The following is a 24,541-nucleotide window of genomic DNA, read 5'->3' as shown; positions in this document are numbered from 1 at the left end:
CTCTCAGTCATTGAAAAGTGAGTTTAGGGGCACCTGGGTGGCTCAGTCAGTTAAGTGTCTGATTCTCCACTTTGACTCAGGTCATGATCTCAGGGTTGGGAAATCGAGCCTTACGTAGAGCTCTGTGTTGGGCATGGCACCTGCTTAGGATTGTCTCTCTCTCCCTCTCCCTCTGCCTTCCCCTCATTCCCCCTCTCTTTAAAAAAAAAAAAAAAAAAAAAAAAGGTGTGTTTAGGAAAGTCTGCTACTTCTGTAATTATCAGTGCTTATTGCTCACTTGTCCTCCATGGACTCATTTGATCTTTGTAACAACTTATAAGGATTAGAGAGCTCAAAGAACTTGCTCACAATCACACAGCTGAAGAAGAGGTGGAGCTAGATCTGAAAGCAGATTCTTGCTGCTAAAGCCCATTACTCCCAAGCGCTATGGCTTCTGATTTGTTACAGGAAGGATACAAAGATTGAACAGCTCAGTTTGCTGTTGTTAAGAAGGCTCCATGCCCCAAGTGGGGCTTGAACTCACAGCCTTGAGATCAAGACCTGAGCTGAAATCAAGAGGGGGATGTTTAAACAAATGAGCCACCAGGTGCCCCAATAGCTCAGTTTTAACTGGGCCTTCACCAGTTCAAAAGTATTTGATGAATCTAGATGCTTTCTCTGTTCCCCAAGCCCTTTTGCAGAGTTTCAAGACAAGTCTCACGTGTTCAAGCAAAATTAATGTTTAATATATGTACTGGGGAGGAACCAATGACTTACTAAGCACTTACTATGCTAAGGTGCTTTACATATCTCATTTAATGCCCACGACAGCTCCATGGATAGAAATTATTCTCACCATTTTCTAGATGAGACAAGTGGACTCAGAGAAGGTATATACCTAATAAGTGGCAGGGCTGTGGTCCGAGCCCAGTTTGGGTATCTCCAAAGGCTATGTTCTTTCTACTCTACCTTGGGGATACAAGATGCTGAGGCCTTCTATATCATGTTGCCCATAAAGGGGCAGAGTTGAGAACTCAAGTCGATGCTGACAGGGCAGAATAAAGGAGTGAAAGCTAAAGTGTCATGTTAAGATTAATCAAAGTTGGCTTTCTAGAGATATGTTGTATGAGTTGCTTTAAAGGAGAGGAGGGAGGGGTAGAATTCATAGACAAAGACACCTAGGCAGGAGGAAAAGAGTATGAAAAATGTATATTAAATCTAAAAATCTTTAATATAATCATCATTACCAAACTCTTAGAATATAAGCAAATGAAATACTTTTAAGGAAATCTGACTTCGTCAGCAGTAAGTAAACCTCTCAACACTGTGCACATGCCAAAAGAACTAGCAATTCTCTTTAAGATGCTAGTTCAAACTAGGACAGGATATTAATGCTTTAACATAGCTGATCTCTAACAAATGGGCATTTGTTGGCTGATGTAAACGGAGCTGGCTATTTCCAGTGGTGGCTTTTACTGGGTAAGTCCCTATTTCAACGCCACTCCTAGCTGCCAACAAGTGTCAGTTTCAGCAGAAATTACCTTGCTCCAGGGTAAAATCCCTTCAGGTCTGGGATGGGGCACCTACTATGGGAAGAGCTCACGGCCAGAATACATATACAGGGAGTAAGGTCTTTTGAAATTATTTAATAGCTTTCCATAAGCTTATTATCTTTCATAACAAACAGTAATAAAAAATAGGAGAATTTTTTTTTAATATCACCTTATCATCTGCCTGGGAGTATCAGAATGTAATCCTAAAATAACTATTTTCTAAAAGTTCTTTTTATTTTTAAAAGCTTAAATCTAGATGAAGCTTCAGTTTTTCTTCCTATACCACATTAGAGTGGCAACTCATAAAGTGCAAATTTATAGTTATTGTTCTGCCTACTCATTTTGAGGGGAAAAAAAGCAACTATATGTACTTCGGGAACTTTCCACCACATTACCATTCTGCCCACACAAGATGCCCTTACTACTGCCCCTTCCTTCCTGAATCTCTAGTTGATTTCTTACTCAGCGCCACTCAACATTTTCTCGTGTCTCCAAGCTCTAAACTCTATTCCAAGAGCTCTGCCAACCTCGCTTCTACCTCAAAATGCCTCTGAATATTTATCTACCCTCTCAGAGAAAGAAGTATCATCCCTCCTTGCTACTTGCTAAAGCTAACTCTCCTTCCCCCTGTGCTCCTGACATCATCCACTCCTCCAGGACCTCCCTCAATAATGTTATCAGTAACAAAACTCTCTCATCTTTAAGAGACTTCCTTCTCCTACATAGTTACCAGGTCCCATCAACTTTACCCCAATACCCTGGTAACTACAATGTAACAGCATCTTCTTTTACTACTGCCAACATTCAGGTTATCCTTTCTGCTCACTCAGATGGTGGCAACATCCATCCTCCCAACTGCTCCCTCTACATCTAATTTCTCCCTTTCCAATTCATCAGATCTAATGCACCAGCTTCATCCTCTAAAACACAGTCCTGAGTTTCACTTTGACACTTACGAAGCTTTAATTGGATTGATTATATATCAAATCACTTTCAAAGTTCATAGCATGGTATTTTAAGCTTTCCAAAAAGGTGGTCCCAATACATCCTATTTTTTAACTGCCCCAGGCACGCAATCCAACAAGAGAAATGAACATAAAATACAACATACAAAATGTAACCTGCTGAATACTTACTAGGCATCATTCATTCATTTTGCTGTTCATTTTTTAATTATTTATTTCACTGAAGGCCCACCATGTATCAGGTGCTACTGTGGGCAAGGGGAATGTAGCAGTGAACCTAACAGGCAAAAAGCTCTGTCTTCATGCAGTTTACAATTCAAGTGGAGGAGAACGACAAAAAGGAAACAAGTAAAATAGAGTATATCAGATGGCAGTAAGTGCTATAAAGAAAAATGAGGCAGCAAGCGATAAGAGGGAATAGTTAACAGGGCTGTGATTTAAAAGCATTAAGGCTGGGGCGCCTGGGTGCCTCAGTCAGTTAAGCATCTCGCCTTTGGCTCAGGCCATGATCCCAGGATCCTGGGATCAAGCCCCACACTGGGCTCCTTGCTCAGCAAGGAGCCTGCTTCTCCCTATCCCTCTGCCTGCTGTCCCTCCACTTGTGCTCTATCTATCAAATAATTAAATAAAATATTTTTTTAAATAAACAGATAAAATAAAAGCATTAAGGTTAAGGAAGGGCTCACTGAGAAGGTGACATCTGGGTGACGATCCAAAGGAAATAAGGGAACAAGCCATGAGAATATTAAGGGAAGACAATTCCAGGCAGAGGAAATATAGTAGAAAGCTCCTAAACTGGGAATAACCCATGTTTCAGCTATGGCAAAGAGGCCAGGGTGACTGGAGCAAAGTAAGGGAGAGTAGTAAAACAGAGAAAGGTGGGGCCAGATCACATAATGCCAATATAAGAACTCTGGCTTTTACTGAGTGAGCTAAAAGCTTTTGGATGGCTTTGAGCAGAGGAGAGTCACAGTCTGACTTAAGTTTCTAGATAGACAGACAGACAGACAGTAACTCCAGCTGGTGCATGGAGAAGAACCTGTAGGGGGCAAGGTTAGAAACAGGGAGACCAGGCAAAAAAATGATGGAGGCTTAGGCCAAGGTGGTAGTAGTAGAGGAAAACAGAATTTGCTGATGGATTAGACTATGAAAAGAGGAGTTGATGAGGACTTCAAGGTTTTTGTACCAAGGAACTAGTAGGACGCAGAACCGATTTATGGAGATGGGGAAGATGATGGGAGGAATATATAATTAAAGGGGAGTAGGAGCAAATCAGGAATTCAGTTTTATACATATTAGCTTCAGGATACCTATCAAGTATCCAAGTAAACTTGTCAATTAAGCAGTTGGTTATACACCTGGAGTTCAGTGGCTGAGTCCATGCTGAAGATACCCGGGAGTCAACAGGGTAGGGATGGCTTTAAAAGTACAACACTAGAGGGGATCCCCAGGGAGGAATGGAGATAGAACTGAGCCTTAGAGGATGCCAACATTAAGAAATTTGGAGATGAGGAGAAAACAGGAAGAGAGGCCAGGAAGGAACATCCACTTACCCAGTGGGTAAGAGGAAAGACTAGAAGCATAATATGAAGGCTGAGAATGAACCACTGAATTTAGCATCATGGTGGTCACTGGTGATGTTGACAAGAACAGTTTTGGAACAGGAATGCGGATCAAAGCTACCTGGAGCGAGTTCAAGAAAGGCTGGGATGAGAGGAAGTGGAGACTGAGTATATACAGGACGTCTGAGGCCCTGTAACCATGTCCTGGAAGCATGTGCTTTACAGGACACTTCAGAGAGAAGTCTCTTAATCTTGGCATCAACCCTATGAAATAGATACCATTTATTATTCCCATCTACAGTTCAGAAAACTGAAGCTCAGAGAAGTTAAATAATTTGTTCAAAGCCAGAATCAGTGAATGGCAAGGCCAGGACCCCAACCCAAGTTTGTCTAATTCTAAAGACTAAAATTGGCAACTCTATCATGGAGCTTCCCAATCTTTGGGAGGAGACAGCTGTGACACTTGTTCCTTTAACAAAGTCCTACACCTCTGAAGCCAGCCCTTTGGGAAACACCAAAACAGACCCCCGTTTCCCCTTGCATACATCAGGGCTTCTATAAATGAAGGTGTCAGGGCACTGACCTGAGTTAGGAAGCACTGACCCTTTGCCATTCTTCACATCCACCACCCAGGTGGCTTCTTTACCCTCAGGGCCATCCTTCACCTTGAAGGCAAAAATACCACCGATTTTCTTCACAAACTCTTCCCCTTCCTGGAAAGGAAAAACAAAACAAAACAAAAAACATTGGAATTATATTATGTTTGTTTCTCTGGCTTTTTCTCTAAATTGAATGTTTAAACAGACACATGACGTGGGCAGCGGGGCCAGCAGCAGTCCCTAAGCTCCCTCAGGATCTTTTACCCAGAAAAATCTGAACAGCAAGAGGCGGCAACTCCCTCGTCTGCCAAATCTTTTGTTAAGTTCAGCTTTCCGGATACAACTGGTGGAAGAAAGGGGAGAATGCAGGTTGCACAGCAGTAGGTTCTGTAAGTACCTTTCCCTTATCTCAGTAATTTCTTAAAGATTCACTCTGGCCTGTCTAAATGTGGGAACCCCCCATTCTTTCTTTTTTAAAGCAGGTAAATTCTTTTACATGCGTTTCTGGTTTCCCACAATCAAAACAAAGGAGTTCTGAGAGCAGTCTTTTATTCTGAGGGGGGGTGAGGGAGCTGACAACATTTTTTCTGGATTAGTATAAAGAATTATACAAGTAATACACCAACCACCAATTGCTTTTGAATCTTAAGGGAATGAAACTGAAAAGGTAACTTCAGATCCATATCTCTGTAGGCTGGTTTCCTTTCTCCCTCCCTCTTCCCTTCATTCCTACTTTTTCTTTCATCACTCCTTACAGAAATACTTATTGATCACAACAATGATTGGCACCAGACACTGTTCTAAGTACTGAGAATACAGAAGCAGGAATTAGAAGGGTAAATGATCAATATGATCACTACAATCATTATGACAACACTGGGATAACTGGAAGCACAGGGGACTAACTAAGCTAAGGCAGCTGGCAGGGTAAAAAAATGAAAGGATGACAACAAGCTCACATATGTTTCCTTTTTTTTTTTTTTTTTTAAGATTTTATTTATTTTTTGACAGAGAGAGATCATAAGTAGGCAGAGAGGCAGGGAGAGAGAAAGAGAGAAGCAGACAACCTGCTGAGCAGAGATTTCCCCAGGATCCTGAGATAACCACCGGAGCCAAAGGCAGCGGCTGAACCCACTGAGCCACCCAGGCACCCCTCACATATGTTTCTTAAAAAATAAATTAAAAATGGTAATTCTACTGCAATTACTTTCTTTTCTTTCTTTTCCTTTTTTTAAGATTTTATTTATTTATAAATAAATAGAGATCACAAGTAGGCAGAGAGGCAGGCTGAGAGGGAGGGGGAAGCAGGATCCCTGCTGAGCAGAGCACCCAATGTGGGGCTCAATCCCAGGACTCTGAGATCATGACCTGAGCTGAAGGCAGAAGCTTTAACCCACTGAGACACCCAGGCACCCCTGCAATTACTTTTCTTTAAAGAAACACATTTTTGGGGTGCCTGGGTGGCTCAATCAGTTAAGCATCCAATTCTTGATTTCAGCTCAGGTCATGATCTCAGGGTTGTGAGACGGAGCCCCATGTGGAGCCTACTTAAGATTCTCCCTTCCTCTCCCTCTGCTCCTCCCCTTGTCCCCTCTAAAATAAATAAATAAATCTTAAAAGAAAACACACACACACATTTTCTGTTGATAAGCAAAAAGAAAATACAAATAATTCATGATTTTACTACTCAGAGAAAATAATATATTGATATAAATCCCCTCTATCTTTTTTCTCTGTATATGTTTTCATAAATGGGATCATATTTATTACATACATGTTTTATAATCCACTTTTATGTTTCATATCACTATCCTAATTTCTGTGTCATTAAATATTCTTCTACATAATTTTAAATGACAACATACAGTCTTCATTTGTGTAAATGAACTATACTTCATCTAACCAATATTCTTGCTTGATATTTATTTTTTTATTTTTTAAGATTTTATTTACTTATTTGACAGAGAGATCCCAAGTAGGCAGAGAGGCAGGCAGAGAGAGAGGTAAGCAGGCTCTCCGCTGAGCAGAGAACGCGATGTGGGACTCTATCACAGGACCCTGAGACCATGACCTGAGCCGAAGGCAGAGGCTTAACCCACTGAGCCACCCAGGCGCCCCTCTTGCTTGATATTTAGATTCTTACTTCTGGGACTTGTAACAATGCTAAGAATAATATTCTTACATCTAAATATTTTTACATAGCCTCATTAATTGAAGCTTAAATTCCTAGAATTAAACACTACTAATTAATAACACTGCATCTGAAATCATCATTGGTTTGAATTCCTGCTCTGCCATGTCCTTCATAACCCAGAGCAAGTTACTAACCCTCTCTGAACCTCAGTTTTCTTCTTATCTGTGAAACTGAGAAGACAATAGCTACTGTCATAGAATTGTATGGTATTTAAAGACCCACAAAGCACAGCGTAACTTCTCAATGTTAGTATTTTGTTGTTGTTGCTGTTTTTATTTTACTGTATGATATGTGTGCTATTCCTATGCCAATGTTATAGCTTTATAATGTACTTTATACTTTGGTAAAATAAATCCCCATTATAATTCCTTTCTTTCAAATATTTTTAGACTTGTTTTGGACATTTTTTCATACACGTACATTATAATAATTTAGTTAGTTCTTCTCCCCACCAAAATGCTGTTGGATTTACATGGGGTTACATAAAATCTGTTAGATCAGTTTAGGGGAGAACGTCTTTACAATATTAAGTCCTCCCATCCATGAATATGGTATATCTTCAAGTTTTGTTTTTTTTTTTTTATGTCCATTGGCAGTATTTTGTCAATTTTTTCCCATACAGGCTTTTGTACATTTCTTACCAAGTTTATTCTTAGGTGTTTATATTTTATATGGCTCTTAATATTTTTATTCCATTTCATGAGTGGGTTACTGCAAATATATAAAAAACATATTAATCCTAGAATGTTTATTTCAGAACTGACTACCTTTTATAATTTCTAATGGTTTTTATTCCCACCTTCTTTATTTCAGCCTTACATTCCTGCAATTAGACACAAGATTTTTCCTTTTAGTATAATATCCATTTATTTTTTAACTTATTTTATTTAAATTCAATTACTTAACATATCATTAGTTAATAATTAGTTTAGTTAACGTATTAATTTCAGATGCAGAGTTCAGTTATTCATCCATTAGATATAATACCCAGTGCTCATTATATCACATGCCCTCCTAAATGCCCATCACCCAGTCACGCCATCCCTCCACCCACCTCCTCTCAAGCAACCCTCAGTTTGTTTCCGAGAGTTAAGAGTTTCCTATGGTTTGTCTCATACTCATTCTTTTAAAAAAGACTTAACTGTTTGATATGTTTAGGCACTGTGTTATAAGTACCTGAAATACTCAAATAATTATTATCCTTGAGAAACTTGCATAGATTGATTATCAGATACCAACCTCTGTTTCTATGTGAGCATAGAGCCTGGCCTAAGTTCGTTCTTTCTTTTTGTTGTGTTTTGTATTTTAGTATATTCAAAGTTGTGCAACGACCACCACTATCTAATTTTAGAATGTTCTTAATCACCCCTAAAAGAAACTCACAGTCACTGGTAGTCGTCCCCCTTCTCCTCTCCTGCTAGCCTCTGGCAACCACCAATCTACTTTCTATCTCCGTGGATCTGCTTATTCTGGACATATCACTTAAGTGGAATCACACAATACAAGGTCTTTTGTCATTTTACTTAGCATCTTTCAATTAACCAAATGCTGAAATATGTATCAGTAATTAATTCCTTTTTCATGACCAAATAACACTCCATTCTATAGATGTGGCATATTTCATTTAGTCATTCATCAGTTGCTGGTTGCTTCCCTTTTTAGCTATTATGAATAATACTCCATGGACATTTGTATATAAGTTTTTTACATGAACACAGGCTCTAATTTTTCTTAGGTATATATTTAGAAGTGAAATTTTCTGGGTCATAAGGTAATGTTTAACTTTATGAGAAACTACCAAACTATTTTCTAAAGTAGCTGCACCATGTTACAGTCCTACCAGCAATGAATGAAGGTTCCAATTTTTCTACACCCCACAGACTTTTGTCTTTTTATTTAATTTTCTATTTAATATTTTTAGGTTTATTTAATTCTTTTTTAGTAACCTCTCCACCCAGTATGGGGCTCAAACTAATGACCCTGAGATCAACAGTCACATGCTCTTCTGACTGAACCAGCCAGGCACCCAGGCTTTTGTCTTTTTAATGTTGGTCACCCTAATGGATGTGTCAATCTTTTTCATATACTAGATAACATACCTGAACCTACTCAGAAACAAGAAGCTATTCTAAAGCTATTCTGAAAATATTTACTTTAGGCCTACTTATCTCAACAATCACATGGGCACTTCTTACATGTGGGTGTCCTGGAATTAACTCTCAATATTTTCCAGTTAAACCTAGAAAGCGAAAGTTCTTGTGAGACTTTTTTTTTCTTTTAAGATTTTTTTAAAGATTTTATTTATTCATTTCTCAGAGAGGGAGAGAGAATGCATAAAATGGGGGAGAGGCAGGCAGAGGAAAAGCAGGCTCCCTCCTGAGCAAGAAGCCTGATGTGGGACTCAATCCCAGGACCCTGGGATCATAACCTGAGCTGAAGTCAGACACTTAAGGACTGAGCTACCCAGGTGCCCCTCTTGTCAGATTTTTTTTTTTTTTTAAGATTTTTATTTATTTCTTTGGCAGAGATCACAAGTAGGCAGAGAGGCAGGCAGAGAGAGAGAGAGAGAGGGAGGGAGGGAGGAAGCAGGCTCCCTGCTGAGCAGAAAGCCTGACGCGGGACTCGATCCTAGGACACTGGGATCATGACCTGAGCTGAAGGCAGAGGCTTTAACCCACTGAGCCACCCAGGTGCCCCCCTCTTGTCAGATTTTTAAAGAGAAATTCTCTTATTTTGGCTTCCCTTAAAATATCTCACTCAAATTATTATAAGTTAGCTTTAGGAGAAATTATTAATGACAATAATAATCTTTTTAGGGCCATAAAGTTTTCAAATCCTTTTATATACATTATTTCTTTAATCTCCATAAAACCTTGTAAGTAGTTGGACAGGTACTAATATTAGCTCACTGAGCAGAAAAAACAAGTGAGGCTCATAAAGGTTTTTTGTTTGTTTTTTTTTTTAATAATAACAGCCCCATAGAGATTATTTTTTTAAGATTTTATTTATTTATTTGACAGACAGAGATCACAATTAGGCAGAGAGGCAGGCAGAGAGAGGAAGGAAAGCAGGCTCCCCGCTGAGCAGAGAGCCCGATGTGGGGCTCGTTCCCAGGACCCTGAGATCATGACCTGAGCCGAAGGCAGAGGCTTTAACCCACTGAGCCACCCAGGCGCCCCAGAGGCTCATAAAGGTTAAGAACCATTTGGGCTATTCTTTAACCTGTTTCCAAGTAACCCATCTAATATAACCCATCTAACACGAACATAAGCCATCTAACACTTCCAGGTGTGAATTTCTTAAATGTGGTTCCCAAGAGACTACAGGAGGGAGGATTTTACGTATCATTCAGGAGTCTTCATAATCTGAGGGATATGTATCTGTTCCTATCCTCCCACTTTTTTCATCCTCCTCAGGCTTTATGTTCCAACAATACCGATCATCTTGAATTCCATCAACATATGTGTCTCCATGCCCTGTCCATGCGCTTATGCCCTGTCCCAGCTCACTTACCTCCTCCTATTCACATTCCCACCCCAACGGCATCAAGTCCTCACTCACTTGCTAATTCTCCTGGGAAGGCTTTTCTACCTGTACTGGACAATTTCATAGCCCTTTGCACATGCATCCATGTTTCTTATTAAAGCAGTATTTTTATTTCCTGGGAATATCTCTCCCTGTCTATCTTCCCACTGAACTCTGTTCCCTGAAGGGCAGGGACATACAATTAGTAAATAGTACAACCAGGACTCAGTCCCAGTTTGGTTTAACTTCAAATTCAGTGCTCATGTTGTTTGACCATACCACACTGCAACGTAGATTACATCAATACTTCCAACTTAAGCCCATGAAAACAGTGTATTTTCATAAATGAATTTTAAGTGTTCTCCACATTCCTTGAGATCTTTTATTCCTCAAGTTTCTTGGAAGATAATCTAGAAGAGTAGGTTAATAATCCTGGTGTGGTGGGCCATCCAAAAGCCAGGTTACTTTGAGGCCAGCAGCTCATGAATGACTATTTCTAGGTGTATCCATGACATCTGCATGCATAATGCCTCAGAAACAGACACCAACAAGTCAGAGCAGGAAAACTCCAGCAAACATTCAGAAATTCTACTTGGCATACTTATAGAGAAATTCCTCCCACCTCCTTAAAACCGATGTAGATTAATTTTACACTTGCTGTTACTTTTAAGATCTGATCCTCTTATAATATTTTTCATCGAAGAAGTGAGACATGGTAAGGAAATGGACAGGGAGAGAGTTAAAAGAGGAAAGAAAATACACATTTGTTACGAAACTAAAGATCATTAATACTAAGAAAGTTCTAAGTGTCTCCTTGAGTGAAAAAAAAGTATTTCTTTCTGAGTAGGCAAAAGGTCAAGGAGTAGGTTCTGTCTCAAACTTAATTGGAACAAAAAGTTTAGACAGAATTCAAAGAAGGGCAATGGGTATTGCTAACAGACAAAAGTGGAAATAAAATCTCTGGCCAGATTTTCTTTGCTAATGCAGAAAATGCATGAATTGACAAAAGATTCCAAGACTTTCACTTTCTAGTCCTCACAAACATTTAGGAACCTTACAGTCGTGGGAAGGAAACAAGCGGGCAAGGTCCCCACAAGTGAGGTTACAGAGGGAGGAGAAAAGAATTAAAAGGGGAGCCGGAGGAATGAATTGCAAAGCTAAAAGAAGACTGTGAAATAAAAACAGCACTGCTTTGTTAATCTGAATAATGAAGCATTCAATGATTGACATATAGCTTACCAGATACTCTCTAATTCTTCTAATTTTTTTATTTGATATTTTTGGACAGAATAAAGTTGGGGGAAAAAAAAAAACAGGACAACTTGGCAGAAGCAATTATCCTATGGGTTGCTCTGCAGGCAAATATTGGGGGCGAGAAAAAAAAAAATCAAGCTGAGCCCTGATAGAGTCCAACTTCAGTTCAGTGGACATATATAACGTAAGTAATTAAACAATAACAAGAGCGGCACCTGACTGGCTCAGTCAAGAGACCATGTGACTCTTGAGCTCAGGGACAAGTGTTTAAGCCCCATGTTGGGGGTAGAGATTATTTAAAAAACAAACAAAAACCCAATAATGAGAGTTTTTTCTATTAGATTTGCAAAGATTTTTACTTTTTAAATTTTTTAAATAGATTTTTATTTATTTGATGGAGAGAGAGAGCACAAGCAGGGAGAAGCAGGCTCTCTGCTGAGCAGGGAGCCGGAAGCAGGGCTCGATCTCAGGACCCTGAGATCACGACCAGAGCCGAACACAGATGCTTAACCAACTGAGCCACCCTCGCGCCCCAGACATTGGCAAAGATTTTTAAAAGACCAGCGAACACACAGCACCAGAGAAGGTATAAGGAAAAAACAATCACTCCTATGAATTGTTATTAAGTTTGTAAACCAGTACCCTCTTTTGGTGGAAGCTTGGCAATACATACCAAAATACAAAATACACGTATCCAACAACTCAATAATTTCCCTTTATTTATGCTATGATGATCATGGCATTAAGTACTTAAAGATGAGTAAAAAAGAACATTTACTATACCACTATTCTACTTGCAAAATTTATTCTACTGCAAAATTCTACTTGCAAAAAAAGACTGAAGGGCAGCCCAGGCAGCAGATCCACACCATGAGTAGCCAAAGTACCCATTGAGGGGATATCCCCGCGGATGAGACGTGGGTACGTCTTGGGGAGCAGAACCATGTCTGGTTTGCCCTGGCAGGAGTTCTGCACACAGCGGGGGCTGTGTGGTGAGGAAATGAGGTGCCTCTGTCATCCTCTTATCTCTCAGATTAATCTGGCTGGAACAAGTGCTTAAAGCTGGGGACCGATTACCAGAGAAACCCCAATTTTCAATCCCATAAATGAGCTAGACATATGCAGCAATGTTCATTACAGGAGGCTAGTTAAATAGATGACACATAAATTCAAAGTGTACCAGGTGGTCATTAAAAGCGATGGTAAAGGGACGCCTGGGTGGCTCAGTCAGTTAAGCTGCTGCCTTCGGCTCAGGTCATGATCTCAGGGTCTTGGGACCAAGTCCCACATCTGGCTCCTTGCTCGGCAGGGAGCCTGCTTCTCTCTCCACCTCTGCCTGCCACTCTGCCTGCTTGAGTGTGCTCACTCGCTCTCTCTTTCTCTGACAAATAAATAAATAAAATCTTTTAAATAAAATCAAATAAAAGTGATGGTAAGGATTTATATTTATGTGGATGGAACACTGTCAAGAGAAAAAAGCAGGTTCTAAAACCCCCATGGTATAAACCCCCATGTAGGTGTATCCCCACAAGATGGTGACAGGACAGGTCTGTAGCTCCTGGACCAGTGCCTGCCTGCCCAGAACCAGCAAACCTGTTCCTCTCTACCACAGGAAGGTCAGTGATCATGAAAATCCTAGAAATACAGGGTTCTTTGTGAAGACACATCAGTCGCACTAACTGTTTTCCACTCACAATGCAACCAATCACCTTAGATGTTAATAAATTCTTTGTGCTACAATGAAGGAGTTAGGACATATGCACAATGTATGCCTTTCACACTGTAGCACAGATGAAATACACAGCTCGACTGTTCTGAATTCTTTTACTTCAGCCCACTTTGGTCAGCTTAACAGATGTATAATTGGAATTGTGTAACTGTGGTTGTCACACAAACAAGGGAAAAGGACTAGTCTTTCCTCTATAGTTCAGATTGTCACAGCATTTTACCATAGTTCTTTTTAGAACTCAAGTGTGGAGATTAGTACATCCCTGAAATGCACTCTTATCAGAATTACAGAGAAACTAAAAGACACTCAGAAATCTAAAATAAACTCAATACTTGACAGTATCATATAAATTTTTAACTTGTATCATTTCATGACAACACCAGAAATCTATATCCACTTTCTCTAGCCTCAAGGTCCTCTTGGCAGTATTTTGTATAAATCTCACTTACCTCTTCAAGCTTCTTCTCAATCTCCTTAAAGATAAAATTTGCCTTAAATCCATCAACTGCAGAGCCGGTTGGAACAGCCTCAATTTGATGAGTTCTAAAAGAACTGGGGAAAAGAATCAACTTCAATCCATGGAGTCATATAGATACTACGTTTTTCAACATTTAAGAGTAGTAATTTCCAAAACATTCTAAGAACAGAGGTGTTGTGGTTCTTACCCAGAGAAAATCATAATTAAGTCCACAAAACAATTCAGCTTTTCTTCCCATTTTCTTCAACAAACACTGAATGCTTACTAGGTGCTAGGCATTGTCCTTAAAAATACCCAGGGACACCTGGGTGGCTCAGTGGGTTAAGCCTCTGCCTTCAGCTCAGGTCATGATCTCAGGGTCCTAAGATCGAGGCCCACATTGAGCCCCACATCGGGCTCTCTGTTCAGCAGGGGGCCTGCTTCCCTCTCTCTCTCTGCCTACCTCTCTGCCTACTTGTGATCTCTCTTTGTCAAATAAATAAATAAAATCTTAAATATATATATATATATATATATATGTATATATATATATATATATAGCAAACCAAAGAAACTTACCCTCATGAAGCCTATATGCTAGTTGGGGAGAGAGACCATGAACAAGCAAAATAAATAAATAAATAAAGGATATAGGGGCACCTGGGTGGCTCAGTTGGTTGAGCGTCTGACTCTTGGTTTCAACTCAGGTCATGATCTCATGGGTTGTGAGATCCAGCCCCTGTCAGGCTCCCAGCTCAGCAGGGAGTATACTTGAAGATTCTCTCCCTCTGCCCTTCCCCCTACTCCTGTAGGCACACTTATTCTCTCTCTCAAATAAATAACTCTTAAAAAAATAAAGAAAGAATACAGTTACTATGAAAAAATAATGGGGCACCTAGGTGCCTCAGTCAACTAAGTGCTCAGCTCTTGATTTTGGCTCAGGTTATGATCTCATGGGTTATGAGATCCAGCCCCCACATCAGGCTCCGCACTCAGAGCACAGCCTGCTTGCTCCCCCTCCCTCTGCTCCCCTCCAGTCAGCAACCCCCCCATTCTCTTTCTCTCCTTCTAAAACACCATGAAGAAAATAAGGTAGGTTAAGAGGATACAAAGAAAGTATACGTATATGTTGGGTATTCTATTTATTTTCTTTAAATTAACACACGGTGTATTATTAATTTCAGAGGCAGAGGTCAGTGATTCATCAGTTGTATGCATCATTACATCAGGTGCCCTCCTTAATGCCCATCACCCAGTTACCTCATCCTTCCACCCACTCTCCTCCAGCAACCCTCATCCTACAGGTAAGAGTCTCCTATGGTTGTCTCCCTCTGATTTCGTCTTAGTTTATTTTTCCCTCCCTTCCTCTATGGTGTTTTATTTTAGATAGCCTGGTCAGATAGGCCTCTCTGAGGAGGTGATATTTAAATTAGGTTTTCAATCCCATAAATGAGCTAGCCATGTAAAAATTTAGGTGGGGAAGCCAGTCAGTCCTAAACTTCTAGTATAAAAAACTTGAGGAAAAAACTAGCTTCGCAGTTAAAGGAACTATACGAAGGCCAGTATGACTGGCGCAGAGCAGAGATGTAGAAGGATCTAAGGTCACAGAAACATGCAGAACAAAATAATAAGGAGCTTTAGAGATTATGGTTAGGAGTCTGGGTTTTAAATATAATGAGAAGGACCATACAGTATTAAGATACAGAATAGCGGGGTGCCTGGGTGGCTCAGTGGGTTAAAGCCTCTGCCTTCGGCTCAGGTCATGATCTCAGGGTCCTGGGATCCAGCCCCATGTCGGGCTCTCTGCTCAGCTGGGAGCCTGCTTCCTCCTCTCTCTGCCTGCCTCTCTGCCTACTTGTGATCTATATCTGTCAAATAAATAAGTAAAATCTAAAAAAAAAAAAAAAAGATACAGAATAGCAAGATACAATTTATATGTTTTAAAAAAACAAATCTGGCTGCCAGCTAGAAAATTGAAAGGCTGCAAAACAGGGCAGCAGGGAGACTGGGGAATGGCTATGGCAGCAGCCCAAACAGTGATTGGAACAGTTACAAGAAGAGGCTGGACTCAAGATTTACATTTTACCTGAGACACAGAGAGGAATTTAGCAACCATCTGCCTATTGGTTGTCTGCTAGTTAGGGAACAACTATAGATCAATGACCTGATATAACAGAAGTGATAAGGGAACAGAAAAGGCTGGCTGCTCAACCTTCCCCTACCCCTCACTCCTGGGTGGGATATTACGTGACATTCTTTAAAACCTTGCTAGAGGGAAAAACCTTGACAACCGCACGGCCTCAAGGCCTCTGGTATCTTGTAGGTCCTCTTTAGCACATGAAAGTTCTTTTGAAACCTCCCTTTTTCCTCTTTAGCACATGAAAGTTCTTTTGAAACCTCCCTTTTTCCTAACCTCCTCCAAGCCAGTAGTATAACGGCCACCCCTCACAACCCTGGGGAACAACAGCTCTTTCCACCACGGGTCCTGTCCCCGGGCTTTAATAAACCACCACTCTGCACCAAAGATGTCTCAAGAAATCCTTCTTGGTCACTGGCTCCGGACTCCACCCCACTGAACCTCTTCACCCACTATTCTAAAACTTCATCAGAAGGAACATAGTCTTTATAGCTACAAAGGCCTGCGTTTGAATCCCAAGCTGCCTCCACTCACTAGCTATGTGATTCTGAGTAAATTACTTCAGCTCTATTCACCTCTGGTGGGGAGGGAGGGAAAAAGGTAGAGAGGGCCAGTGACTTGGCATAATTAATTATACAGAATCCTGGGACGGGGGAGACACCTAGCAGAGCTCCCGGCCCATGGTAAAAAGTGAGAGCATGACTGGTATGGGCTCCAAAGCCTCATGTGTTAGATATAGATAGAAACTTGAGGGGTCTGAGGAGGAGGAGGGTGTTAGGTAATTTCTCTGACATACGACAGGCAGGCTGGTGGTGGCTGGGACCCAGAAGGGGACAACACAGGAAAGATATATTTGAAGGAGTCAAGAATACAGCAGTTTCTTGGTGTTAAGTCTCTCTGTCTCTATCCTTTCTCCTTCCTTCTCTTTTTCTTATCTCCCTATCTGCCCCAACCATTTCTCCTTTCTCCTTCCTTTCCTTCCTTCTATCATTTCATAAATATCTAATGAGTGCCTGCTACATCCCAAGCATTGTTCAAGGTAGCAGGTGTGTAAGGGTAAACACGTCAGACTTAAGCCCTGTTCTGAGTTGATATTCTTCTAGTGAAGGAGAAAAAAGAGTAAATAGACAAAATAACTCCAAGTATTAGGAAGCAAACAAAAAGAGGAACCGACTTCAGGGAGAGCAGTCAAGGAATGAAATCTCAGAGCAACTGAATTTTTTTTTTAAAGATTTTATTTATTTATTTGATAGACAGAGATTACAAGTAGGCAGAGAGGCAGGCAGAGAGAGAGGAGGAAGCAGGTTCCCCGCTGAGCAGAGAGCCCGATGCGGGGCTCGATCCCAGGACCCTGAGATCATGACCTGAGCTGAAGGCAGAGGCTTCAACCTACTGAGCCACCCAGGCACCCCTCAGAGCAACTGAATTTAAGCTAAGACCTTATTTAAACAAGGAAAAGAGCTGGCTATTCAGAGGAAACTGCAAAGATCCTAAGAGAGAAAGGAGCTTAATATGTTAAAAGAAAGTAAAGCAAAACCAGTCACTAGAACACAGTAAGTTGCGGGGTGAGTGACAGGAAATCAAACTGGAGAACTGGGCAGGGGCCAGATCATACAGGCTAAAGTAGGGAATTTGGGAAGCTACTGAAATGATTAAGGAAGTGAAATACAGTTGACCCTTGAACAACACAGTTCTGAACTGCATGGATCCACTTAGATGTGGATTTTTCCCATAAATATAGTACAGTACTGTAGGTATATTTTCTCTTCCTTATGATGTTCTTAGTATCACCTTCTTTTTTCTAACTCACTCTAAGAATACAGTATATAACACATATAACATACAATATGTGTTAACCGACTTTTCATGTTATCGGTAGGGCTTCCAACCAACAGTAGGCTCTTAGCAGTTAAGTCTGTAGGGAGTCAACTGCTTCAGGGAATTTTCAATTGCACAATGGCTCAGCGCCCCTAACTCCCACCATGTTCAAGGGTCAACTGTAGTTTGTTTTATGATTCTAACAACAGCATGCAGAATGAACTGGCGAGGGGAGTGGGTGGATGTGAAAACAGAGGTGGGAATAATAGTTAGGAGGCTGCTGGAATAGTCCAGGTAAGAAGTGAGGGTGGTCTGGACTATAGTGGAGGTAGTCCACTAGTGGAAATGGAGAGAGGAAAGTAGATTCAAGTGTGTGTGTGTGTGTGTGTGTATATATATATATATATATATATATATTTTTTAAGATTTTATTTATTTATTTGATAGAGATCACAAGTAGGCAGAGAGGCAGGCAGAGAGAGAGAGGAGGGGAAGCAGGCTCCCTGCTGAGCAGAGAGCCTGATGCGGGGCTCGATCCCAGGACCCTGAGATCATGACCTGAACTGAAGGCAGAGGCTTAACCCACTGAGCCACCCAGGTGCTCAAGTATATTTTACAGATAGAATCCATAGCCTTCTTTACTGAGAAATGAGGGGGAGCTAAGGGTGAAGGGAAAGCACAAGTATGCTTCCGGTTCCTGAATAACTGAGGGAATGGCAGTACCATGCAATGACAAAAGGAAGAATGTAGTGGGAAGAGAGGGGACCAAAGTTCCACTTTAGGTACATGGTGTATGAGATGTTTGTGAGACAAGAAGGCAGTTGGATATGAGTCTGGAGCTCAGAGAAGAGGTTGAGGCTGGACGTAAAGTGGGGGTAACCATGTATATGATTAAAGTATTTAAACCCATGGGAACTGATAAGCTTGCCTTGAGGAAATTACAGAGAAAGAAGAGAGCCCAGGACAACACCCTATGGAAGGAGGGAGCAGCAGCCAATGATACAAAAGGAAAAACCAGAAGAGCGTGGTGTTGCGGAAGCTGAGAAGGGAGAAAAAATCTGGGAGAGAGGAATAAACTGCATCAGTTGCTGTCAATAGTCAAATACCCTCCTGGATTTGGCAGCATGGAGAGTACAGGCAACCTTGACAAAAACAATTTGAAGAAGTGAGGGAAGGTAGAAGTCAAATTATATTGAAAGAGTGAAGACGAGAGAGAAATAGAGACATTTTGAGTTGATGACATGAGAAAGACATGAATTTAGGGGGCCAAGGACAAATTTTGTTATAGCAACTTGAACATACTCAATTTAGGAGTCTCAGCAGGCCTCAATTTATCCAAGATACAGCTCAAAACCAAAAAGTAGTAGCAGAAAAAAGAAATACTGTTCAAAACTGATCTAAATTAAAGTTTAACTCTAAATTAAATGCAATTGGTCACAGCTCTTAAATACGACATCTCCTCATTTTCTCAGTTCCTACTACAGCTCTGAACATTTCTTATCCACACTGCTGCAACTGCCTCCTACGGATTCCTGGCCTCTGGTTTCTCCACCATTCGGTGCAAAGTTAATGCCAGACTGATCTGCTTAAAGGGCAATATAACCACATGACTTTTTGATAGAATTCATTCTGTGGGCTCCGTTCCAAACTCCCCAGTAGAAGATTTGAAGGTTTCAAAATCATAATCCAATCAAGTTACAACTCTATCTCCTGTCACCAACACACTACTGACTCTGCTCATCTACCAAGGCACACACAAAATAATCTACTCCGTACCCACACAGTACAACCACTCACCCAACCCTGTACCTCAAATCTCTGTGCCTGAAGTACCCTTCCTCTACCTTTCTGCTGGGCAATCCAAGTCACCTGGTTTAAATTTACCTTCTTTGTAATAATTTTTCCTCTGGGTTTCTTCCCCCCCCTCCCCCTCTGGGTTTCAACAGCATTTTGAAGAAACTATGTCTGCTTTCCCCACACACACAGAGGACCGTTCTTGAGGGCCTAAGCATGTAGCAGTTGCTCCATCAAAGTTAGTTAACTAAGAAGCTACGTAAATCAGATCATATGCAAAGGTTACTGGCAATATAATGACTTATAAGAAATATTATTTGGTCATTCAGATGAATAAAATGTATTTCTCAGATTTATTTGGTCTTCATCCACAGTTCCTGAAAATGCTCCAAAGCCATAAAAGTGAAATGAGTGTCTTGTTATTACTGAGGTGACTTATGGACCCCACCATACATCACTACCTCCAGGGAGGGGAGAAGAGCTGGAGACTGACGAACTAGTGGCCAATGGCTTGGTCAATCATAATTATGTACTGAAGCCTAAAAAAAAAAAAAAAAAAAAAAAAAAAACCAAAAAACCAAGAGGACAGATTTTCAGAGAGCTTCCACACTTAGGAAACCAGAACCCTCCCTCATACCACCAGGCCAGGCCCCAACCTCTCTTGTTTGGGACCTCACCCTATATATCTCTTCATCTTACTGATTTGTACCCTTTATCATGTCCTTTAATAAACTGGCAAAATGTAAGTGTTTTTCTGAGTTCTGTGAGGCACTAGGAGGAGTCACTGGAATCCCAACCTGTAGCCAGTTGGTCAAAAGCATTGGTAATAGCCTTGAGGTTTGTCACGCATGTGAAGTGGTGGGTGGGGGCCAGTTTTGTGGGGCTGAACCCTTAACCTGTGGAATCCAATGCTATCTCTGGGTAGACAGCGTCAGAACTGGGCTGAATTCAGACCTACAGGTATCTGAGAATTCCTTGGTGTTTGGGGACAGTTAGTGGGAACTCCCATTCCCCATGATGGAACTGGATCTGGGAACCCTAAAAGAGTACCTTAAATTGACCTTGTGTAAAACAAAACCACAACCTTGCTTTAAAATATTTGCACCATTAGATTCAGAATCATTTTCCCAACTTTGGCCTTTGTAGTGAGTTATGTTGTATCATTAAGACTCTCAATAACACCTTCAGTATTTTCTTATTAGTCATTTGTACAGGTATCCCTGGCTTTTCTTTCTTTTTTTTTTTTTTTTAAGATTTTATTTATTTATTTGAGAGAGATCACAAGCAGGCAGAGAGGCAGGCAGAGAGAGAAAGGGAAGCAGGCTCCCTGCCGAGCAGAGAGCCCGATGCGATGCGATGCCCCTCAATCCCAGGACCCTGAGATCATGACCTGAGCAGAAGGCAGAGGATTTAACCCACTGAGCCACCCAGGCACCCCGGTATCCCTGGCTTTTCAAAAGTTCATCTTACACCACTTTGCTTCTACGAAAGACCTACATTAGTATCTGTTTTGGCTAAACAAAAGAAATCCAAAGAGGATTTTGGTTTTTACAAAAAAGAGAAAAAAAAAAAAGTAAGAAGAGGTAATAGGGCTCAATGTTTGTTTTGCAAGAGCCATTGTAGATGCAATGTGTAGATGGAAAGTGGCACCTCCCCCAAGTTCTCTCCCCAAGAACTACACTCAGTAGGGAGCCACAGCTTTGAACTGTGTCTATGAGCATCTGTGCTTTATCTCAATTTATTTCGTCCATTAGCAAAATGCGCTTGAAGTATCAGAAAAGCATAAGAGAGGTTATTCCAGGGATCTGGGAAACACTCAAGAATTTTTCCATTAAGTTAATGGTAACTGCTTCTTCACTTTACACCATTTGGGGTTAAGAAAAATTTCATAGGAATGCTCTACTTTTGGATAGCAGGGGAAACCTGTGTATCATCTGGATTTTTTTCATACTTCTGCCTTCCCACAAATATCACTGTAGCTATTTTGAACCAACTGAACCTCCCAATTACTTAGTTTCCTGAAATTAAAAAAACGATGAGAATTCCATGTTTAAAATAGAATGTATTGCCCCAAATTCATAAACTTCTAATCTGGGCAAATTGGACACTATACTAATATGCTGACTCCAGTTGCTCTTTATAGTTTGGCTTTTACTGAGGGTTTTCAACATCAAATATGAACTGGATAAAATTCTAGAAGACAGTACAGACTGATGAACACCTTTAGGGGACAACTCGAAAATTCAACATTTGAACATTTGATTTGATTCAGTTCAAGGAACATTCACTATGTCAGAGATTTTTGCAGGGGTGGAATGAAGTCACAATAGCCTTAGGCCTCAAGGATTTCATATAAGGGGAATAAAAATGTGGATATACTACAACTAAGCCAGGACTGGGTATGGGTCCAAGAGGTACAAAGTGTTGTGGATATTCAGAGGGAGATGGTACCAGAGATGGGCCTTCAATGATAGAATTTTCACAACAGAAATGATATTCCAGGCAGAGAAAGAAAAGTGAAAGGACAGACAGAAAAGACTCGAGAGCTTGTAAAACATACAAATATAATGGATTCTGAAAAGAAGTGTGTCAACATATCCTTTGTGGAACCAAAAGTGTGAAAAAATAAATAAATAAATACCAAGAATTTCAGAAGGAAAAAGGAAGCCAATTAGTGTTGACAGCCACATCAAGGTTAAAGAGAACAAGAACAGAAAACAAAGACAGGAACATTTCATAATCAGATCACTGTTAGCCTTACCTGACCTCTGTGGTGAGGTCAAAAACTAGACCCTAAGATAATTATTTTAGCATGGACCAAAAAAATAGTGTCCCAGTATAAAAGGATCATCATAAAAGAAAATAAGGCAAGAAGAAAAGTAAAATTTTGTCATATGTAAGACCTGACCATATTTGCTAACAGAAGGAAAGGAGTCAACAGAAAAGCAAAGATAGAAAGATTCAAAAGGGAGAGGGTATACTTAATATTTGGAACAAAGTTACAGAACTTGGTTGGAAACAAAAGCAATCCAGGCCTTGGAAAGGAAGAGGGACATTTTGCCTATGGGAAGGATGAATGAGCACTTCTGAGACGAGAGCAAGGAAGTTCAGGGATCCTGAACAAGGCTTGGGCAGAAAGTGCTTGGAAATTTGAGGAGCACAGGCATTTGGTAAGGACAGGAATAAAATCAGCAAGAGACAAAAGGGATTCTAGTAGCAGTGAGGGCTTAGCGCCATTCAGAAACATAAACGTGCAGAGAGCCAATTAGCATATTTAATAACTTTCTCCAAACAACCTCAGAAGCTTGGGAGGCTATGTAGGAGACAGCAGTTTTGAGAAAAGAAACCAAAAAGTGAACTTGCCTAACTTAAAATCACTCTGTCTGGCAGGTCTAAGAGAAGTAGTTTTAGGTCAGCAGCACTTTGTTTCGACCCTGCTCTCTCCTTTCTTTTTTTTCCCCCCCTTAAGTACACCTCTCAACCAGCATGGAGCCCAGCGCGGGGCTTGAATTTATCACCCTGAGATCAAGACCTAAGCTGAGATCAAGATCAAGAGCCCCTCGCTTAAACCACTGAGCCACCCAGGCGCTCCGATGGTGGCACCTCGTTTTTGAACAAAATTTTCCTAAGGCTAGTTAAGTTTAAAAGCTAATGGCCGGTTTAAAGGCTTTAAAGCCAGGCTACCAAAGCAAAGTAATGAGATATTTACGGAGTACTAAAACAATAAAATCTGGACTATATACTTGTACAACGTCATCAGCTGTGAAAGGTCAGAATTCATCAACAGACAAAACCCAGAATGCCACTCACCTGGCAGCTTCAGGAAAACCCATCCTGTAGATCGTCACAACCACAGCTCCTCCGATGCCTAAATTATGCTGCAGAGCAACCTTTGCACCGGGAACTTGCCTTTTTCCGGCTTCCCCTCTCAGCTGCCAGCAGAGTTCGGCGCACTGAGCCAGACCTAACAAATCGAACACAGAGCACTCAGGTTCCGCTGCTAACGAAAGCTGCCCCAACTGGCTTTCGCAAGCCAGACAAGAGCTTACACTGAATCACTGAATCGTGACTTTAATTCAGCCAAAAGAATGTTTGCATAAATAATAACTTCTCTTAAAAGCCATGAGGGTTAAAAAAAAAAAAAAAGCCATGAAGGTTTCTGCAGCCAGTTGTCTTTTTTCCCGTCCCAACTCTGTATTTAGACAATATACAGGCTTAAGAAATTCCCTGCACTCTTTAAAAATCCAACCTGTCATTTTCTTGGTGATGTTAAAAAAAAGAACACTGAAGATACAGTTCTCTGGCTCAGGCAAAATGGCATAAAATACATTTTTCATGTATCAAAAGAAAATCTAAGGGACGCCTGGATGGCTCAGTTGGTTAAGCGACTGCCTTCGGTTCGGGTCATGATCCCAGCGTCCTGGGATTGAGTTCCACATCAGGCTCCTTGCTCGGCGGGGAGTCTGCTTCTCCCTCTGCTTCTGCCTGCCACTCTGTCTGCCTGTGCTCACTCTTTCTCTCTGACAAATAGATAAATAAAATCTTAAAAAAAAAAAAAAGAAAGAAAGAAAGAAAGAAAATCTAGGATTTGGGAGTTCACTTTCCAAAAAAGTTTAACTAGAATGGGTAATTTTCCTATGATTTTCCCCAAATGGATCTCAACATGAATGGGCTTTCCTAAGAACAGCATATGTCCCCCTGGATAATAAAACCAAAGGTTTTTAGAGCTGAAAAGAATTTAATGATGTCAGACTGAGAACGTGTAAGATTAATTAAATATTAAGTAATAATAGTAAAGTAGGCTATACTAGAGTTGTCTCCTGATTTACACTTGTCTTTCTACCAGACCAGCTATTCCAGGATACCTGAGTTAAGAATCTTTTAACAGGATAGACTGGTTTCACCATCGTCAAGTCAGAGCTATGCGAGTCTACCTACAGTATGTTTTTCCACCTACATGCCCAATCTGTTCTTC

General features: G+C 40.7%; 1 protein-coding gene across 2 annotated transcripts in view; it reads right to left on the bottom strand.

The window, feature by feature from the left end:
* The window catches only part of SCP2 (sterol carrier protein 2), a 111,733-nt gene that overhangs the window by 5,775 nt on the left and 81,417 nt on the right, over positions 1–24,541 (bottom strand). Inside the window, exons 12-14 of one of the 2 annotated variants that reach the window (XM_032844169.1) lie at positions 23,377–23,530; positions 13,810–13,912; positions 4,643–4,772 (exon numbers count right to left, since the gene is read on the bottom strand). In XM_032844169.1, coding sequence (XP_032700060.1) covers positions 4,643–4,772; positions 13,810–13,912; positions 23,377–23,530 — 387 coding nt within the window. The remainder of the gene's footprint in view (positions 1–4,642; positions 4,773–13,809; positions 13,913–23,376; positions 23,531–24,541) is intronic. The other variant, XM_032844170.1, reaches the window with a different exon arrangement.

Source organism: Lontra canadensis, unplaced genomic scaffold, assembly GCF_010015895.1.
Source record: "Lontra canadensis isolate GAN:19392208 unplaced genomic scaffold, GSC_riverotter_1.0 scaffold148, whole genome shotgun sequence".
Classification (NCBI taxonomy): Eukaryota; Metazoa; Chordata; class Mammalia; order Carnivora; family Mustelidae; genus Lontra; species Lontra canadensis.
This window is presented reverse-complemented; position numbering and strand designations above follow the sequence as displayed.